The sequence below is a fragment of the Hylobates moloch genome, unplaced genomic scaffold (genome assembly GCF_009828535.3).
Source record: "Hylobates moloch isolate HMO894 unplaced genomic scaffold, HMol_V3 SCAFFOLD_23, whole genome shotgun sequence".
NCBI lineage: Eukaryota > Metazoa > Chordata > Mammalia > Primates > Hylobatidae > Hylobates > Hylobates moloch.
The window spans coordinates 27,678,846-27,684,895 of record NW_026652298.1 but is presented as its reverse complement, the minus strand read 5'-3'; the positions used below and the strand labels follow the sequence as shown (position 1 = coordinate 27,684,895).

The 6,050-nt window shown below is 43.9% G+C and overlaps 2 protein-coding genes across 2 annotated transcripts in view; one reads left to right on the top strand and one right to left on the bottom strand.

The window, feature by feature from the left end:
* On the top strand, window positions 1-345 carry LOC116462460 (small nuclear ribonucleoprotein G-like). Its single transcript, XM_032754104.2, has one exon. The coding sequence runs from the start codon at window positions 21-23 to the stop codon at window positions 213-215; it is 195 nt and encodes a 64-aa protein (XP_032609995.1). The 5' UTR covers window positions 1-20; the 3' UTR covers window positions 216-345.
* Window positions 1-4,735, bottom strand: part of LOC116462457 (putative RRN3-like protein RRN3P2) — an 11,068-nt gene extending 6,333 nt beyond the window's left edge. Inside the window, 3 exon segments of the mRNA XM_032144969.2 lie at window positions 1,751-1,807; window positions 2,958-3,063; window positions 4,594-4,735. Coding sequence (XP_032000860.1) covers window positions 1,751-1,807; window positions 2,958-3,063; window positions 4,594-4,682 — 252 coding nt within the window. The 5' untranslated portion in view covers window positions 4,683-4,735.
* Window positions 4,736-6,050: the final 1,315 nt, after the last annotated feature.

Below are 6,050 nucleotides of genomic sequence, written 5' to 3'. Positions count from 1 at the left end.
CTCCCGAGTTGAAAAAATTTATGGACAAGAAGTTATCATTGAAATTAAATGGTGGCAGACATGTCCAAGGAATATTGCGGGGATTTGATCCCTTTATGAACCTTGTGATAGATGAATGTGTGGAGATGGCGACTAGTGGACAACAGAACAATATTGGAATGGTGGTAATACGAGGAAATAGTATCATCATGTTAGAAGCCTTGGAACGAGTATGAATAATGGCTGTTCAGCAGAGAAACCCATGTCCTCTCTCCATAGGGCCTGTTTTACTATGATGTAAAAATTAGGTCATGTACATTTTCATATTAGACTTTTTGTTAAATAAACTTTTGTAATAGTCAAAAAAAATAAAAAATAAAAAAATAAATAAGTCCACTGAGGCTGGGCTCAGTGGCTCACACTTGTAATCCCAGCACTCTGCGAGGCCAAGGCAGGCAGGTCACCTGAGGTCAGGAGTTCGAGACCAGCCTGGCCAACATTGTGAAACCCCGTCCCTACTAAAAATAAAAAAATTAACCAGGCGTGGTGGCGGGTGCCTGTAATCTCAGCTATTTGGAAGACTGAGGCAGGAGAACTGCTTGAACCCAGGAGGCAAAGGTTGCAGTGAGCCCAGATCACACCACTGCACTCCAGCCTGGGTGACAAGGAGACTCTGTCTCAAAAAAAAAGTTCACTGAAATCAGCATGTAAAAAAAAAACATGGGTAACCTGTCAGGGTAATTACTACAGTGATAAGAACGGTGGACTTCAATGTGAGTGAGAAATGATACGGCACAGTCAGCTGGAACAAGAACAACAGATTACAATTACTGCCCTTACTTTGAGTCAGAGACTGTTCTAAGTGCTTCTTGCATATTAGCTCATTGAATCCTTGTTAAATATTTCCATGTTTAAAGCCAGGCACAGTGGCATGCACCTATAGTCCCAGCTTTTTAGAAGGCTGAAGAGAAAGGATCATTTGAGGCCAGGAGTTCAAGGCTGTAGTGCACTATGATCACACCTGTGAATAGCCAGAGCAACACAGCAAGACCACATCTCTTAAAAAACAAAACATTCCATATTTTTTAAATCTCTATTGTTTTCTTGGTTTTACACAGTGGAAAATAGAGGCAGAGAGGTTAAAACAATTTGCTCGAGATCACACACTGGATAATAAAATTAGAATTTTATTTCAGGCAATCTAACTACCACTACCATGGTAATAAACCATTCTCTCCAAAACTGGGCAGTAAAGAAGAACGGTGAAACAAAATGTATTAAGGTTTTACTATATGATAGGTGTATCTCGAACCTGGAAATGCTGAATCAGTGGTTGTTTTTTTGGTTTGTTTTAGCTTTAAAGAGACAAGAGAATTGCATGCAGCATGGAGGAAAGAGGTAGTAATCTAATAAAAAGGAAGCATTAGAGCAGGGTTCCCAGGCTCAACACTGTTGTCATTTGGGGCTGGATCACTGTTGGTTATGGGAGGCTGCCCTGTGCACTGTGAGATGTTTAGCAGCATCTCTGTCATTCACCCACTAGATGCCAGTAGCACCCTTTCCTCCCAACTGTGACAAACAAAAATATCTGCAGCCATCACCAAATGTTGTCTAGGGGGTAAAACTGTCCCTGGTTGAGAACCACCAGATTAAAGAAAGGGAGGACCATGGAGACAGCAAGTTCTGGAGGACAGAATGGGACCCAAAGAGCAAACTATGTCTGTACAAAGTGGCAATAATTTTGCTAATGATCAAACACAAAATTAATTACCTTTATGTCTGGATCTAATAGCTGGTTCTTCAACAACTCAAAGTCATTTGTTTCACCCTTAACAAGAAGGGGAAAGAATTAAGTTACGCTTTTGTTTCCTGTTCAGTACCAACAGCAAGATTTTTAACCGTACCTTAACATCAGATGAAATTATAAAAGGAATACTAAGTTTCACATGTCAATTGTGGATTACAAAATCATGACTACAAAAATTTAAACACTCATGTTAGTGCAGCCAGAGGGCTTGGAAAAAGGAAAATGATATACTACCTTTAGCTATACTTCTGTATTGACATTTGAATATAATAGTTGATACTCCTGCGAATTCTCAAAAAGCATGAGGGAAAAAAACAGCCAGCTATAATGATCTAATTCAGGAGGATCTAAAAAAGTATTCACTCAAATATGGATAGAAATGGATATTACATATAAACATATGGTTACTTAACATTTTCCCTCTACTGCTAAGATATAGTAGAAATGCTTCTAAACTACCACAAAAACAAAAATCTCTATTCAGAGAACTGGTTTACCGTCCCAAAGTAATGCTTAGGTAAGTTCTTCAAAAAATAAAATGCTGTAGGCCAGACATGGTGGCTCACGTCTGTAATCCCAGCACTTTGGGAGGCCGAGGCGGGTGGATCACAAGGTCAGGAGTTCGAGACCAGCCTGGCCAACATGGTGAAACCCCTTCTCCACTAAAAAAATTAAAAAATTAGCCAGGTGTGGTGGTGCATGCCTGTAACCCCAGCTATTCAGAAGACTGAGGCAGGAGAATTGCTTGAACCTGGGAGGTGGAGGATGCAGTGAGCCGAGATCACGCCACTGCACTCCAGCCTGGGCGACAGGGTAAGACTCCGGCACAAATACATAAATTAATTAATTAAATAAATAAAATGCTGTAATTGTTTTTAATTCCAGCACTTGCTAAAGTTAAAAGATGCTTTGTAAATAAAGCATTTGAAGAGGTGAAACCTCAACAAAGACATTATTACTCTCTCATTATTACCTGTGAAATGGGCCAAGGTGGGGGAAAAAAAGGACACTACTACTCTAATTTTGCACTGATGGCATCATGCTATTAGTAAATATTTGATTTCAACTGGTATCTTAATTAATCTTGCTATTTCTATTGGTCTTTAGTATAACAGCAATAGCTGTATTCTGACCTGACGAAAAGTAAACCTCACACATTATCTCCTCTTACCTTTTTGTACTTCAGCAAGACTTCTGTCACAGTTCCACCAAACCGAACAGTTTTTCTTGGGGGAGAATTGAAAAAACCATTCTCTAATGCACGCATATTTGAAATCCTGTGGAACCAAGATTAACAAGCTATTAAGTTCATGAAAATAATAAAAATTATAATAGCCAACATTTATTGAACCAACATAATTCAGTGGGACTACTGTTAAGGCCTCTTTACTGGTCTCCCTGCTTCCACTCTTAACCAACAATCCCTCCTTTGCTCAGCAACCAATAACTGTCTTCCCACTGCACTTACAGTAAAAATCCAAATCTCTCAGTGTGGTCTTTAAGATCCTACATTAATCTGGCCCCTGCCTACCTCTCTCACCTCATCTCCAACAACTTGTTTTACTACAGCCAGAATGTCTTTTCTGCTCTTCAAACATGCCAAGCTATTTCTCATTTCACTTACTGTTCACTCTATTGGAAATACTCTTTTCCCAAATCTCTACGTGGCTGGATATTTTTTTTGAGACGGAGTCTTGCTCTGCTGCCCAGGCTGGAGTGCAGTGGTGTGATCTTGGCTTAACTGCAACCTCCATCTCCTGGGTTCAAGCAATTCTCCTGCTTCAGCCTCCTGAGTAGCTGGGATTACAGGCACCTGCCACCACGCCAGGCTAATTTTTGTATTTTCAGTAGAGACGAGGTTTCCCCATGTTGGCCAGGCTGGTCTCGAACTCCTGACTTCAGGTGATCCGCCCGCCTCGGCCTCCCAAAGTGCTGGGATTACAGGCGTGAGCAACCGCGCCTAGCCTAGATTTTTGTCTTCATTCAAGTGGAAGCTCAAATGTCAGATGTCTTCTCCATGAGAAATCTCAAATTCTCCTTCTCTCCCTTTCCCCTCCCCCATTACCTTGTTGTATAACTGAAATCATCGTGTTCGTTTATTTATTGGCCTATGTACTGCCCTTCCCCCCTATACTGTAAGCTCTGTAGAAAGCAGGGACATTAGCGTCTTTGGATAAACCACTGTCCCCGCTGTTTAACACAGTAAGCAGGAGCTCGATAAATATTATGAATCATATTACGCTAATTGTTTTACAAGGTTTGCTTCACTTACACAGAGTAAATTAATGAAAAAACATAGCATCCTAATGACTCTGAAAGTTAAACGCCAAGAATGCTATGGGGGTTAGGGATTTTAAAGGTGGAGCAAAATAAAGACTGCTAAACAAATACATGCGTCGAAACAAATTTCAAACAAAAAAGATGTAATATTCAATTTGCCATGAGTGACAACATTCGGCTGATAAACCAAATAGCCCAGGGAAATCCCTTCCAAATTCGGACCAAGAAGCGGGAAGGAAGAGGAGTCAAGGCGCAGAAGGCAGTACCCAGGCCTGGGAAATCACGAAGAAACACAGTCGGGAAAGGGGGCCTCCAGAACAGAGAACATACTCACTTTTCCAGGCCCCACCCATGTCTATTACCCAGTTAGGAGGAATGAGCTCATTTCTGCGAACGTGAGATGACCCTCGACCCCGTGCTCCTACCACACGCCATTAGCTTTGTCCCACATCCTTTCAATCCGCTCCTCTAAGCGCGGTCCTGAGCTTTGGTCCTAGATGCGCAGAAGGAAGCGGCCTGAATCTTACCCAGTCCTCGACGCGCCCAGCGTCTTGACTGCGGAGGACGAAGCGGCCGCATCTCCCGGCAAACGCGTATGAAGCAGCGGTGCCGCCATTGAGCCGAACTAACGCGACCGCTGCGCCTCACGCCGGATGCCCTGCTCCTTCCAGCCACAGCCCTCTGTCCCGGAAGTTGCGCGTGCCAGCGCAACCTTCAACCAATCAGGGGCGCCGCGTGGGGAGGCCGTATGCTCTCGGCGGGCTAGAGCGCCGCCAAAACCCTCTGCTCATTCTACTTGCACGACTTGTTCCACCCTGCGCGAGTGCGCGAGTATAAGGAGAGACGGGAAGGAACCGGCTCCATCCAGCCCTGAGGATCCCAAAGAAAGGGTGGAAACACCCTGGATGTGCTAAGCTGTGGCCGGGTACACTCGAGTGTTAATTTTTTGGAGTCAAAGCCTCCCTCAGTCAAATCGAAGAAACTGAAGCACTTGTGACTGACCCAGATCTTCACGGAGGAAAGGGGATTCGAACCCGGCTAACCCAGGAGCCTGAGCTCTATACTCAATGCAGCATTCTCACAGACACCCAAGATAACGTTATCCTTACGGAAACGAGTTCGACGAAGTGACCTACCCCAGAGCCTCAAGGCTGTGATGATGCTGGAATGAGAAACAACAGGAGAGTTACCAAGAGGTGTTACCCCCTTGACATTATTTATTTATTTATTTATTTATTTTTTATTTTTTATTTTTTTCTTTTGAGACCGAGTCTTGCCCTGTTGCCCAGGTGGAGTGCAGTGGCGTGATCTCAGCTCACTGCAACCTCCCCCTCCCCGGTTCAAGCAATTCTCGTGCCTCAGCCTCCCAAGTAGCTGGGATTACAGGCGCATGCCACCACACCCGGCTAATTTTTGTATTTTTAGTGGAGACGGGGTTGCACTGTGTTGGCCAGGCTGGTCTCGAACTCATGACCTCAGGTCATCCACCCGCCTCGGCCTCCCAAAGTGCTGGGATTACAAGCGTGAGCCACCGCACCCGGCCAAACTTAAATTTTTAAAAGAGGAACAGGAGTCAGCCAGACCAACAAAAGAGCGGCTGGTGTTCCAAGCATAGGAATCAGAGGAAACAGAGGCCAAAACCTTGGGACTGTGGAGAATGTAGAGGGAGAGCAGGGGCTGCCTGTACTCTCAGGGAAGGGAAAAGGTTGCAACTTTGGAAACTGTACAGGCCTATCAAAAATACAAAAATATCCAGCCTGGGTGACACGGTGAAACTCCATCTCTACAAAAAATTTTAAAAATAAAAATAATAAAAATTATCTGGGTGTGGTGGCACACACCTATAGTCCCAGCTACGCGGGAAGCTGAGGATTGCTTGAGCCTGGGAGATAGCACCACTGCACTCCTGCATGGGCAACAGAGTGAGACCCTGTCTCCAAATAAATAAATAAAATTTTAAAAATGCATATGTATGGGCCCAGCG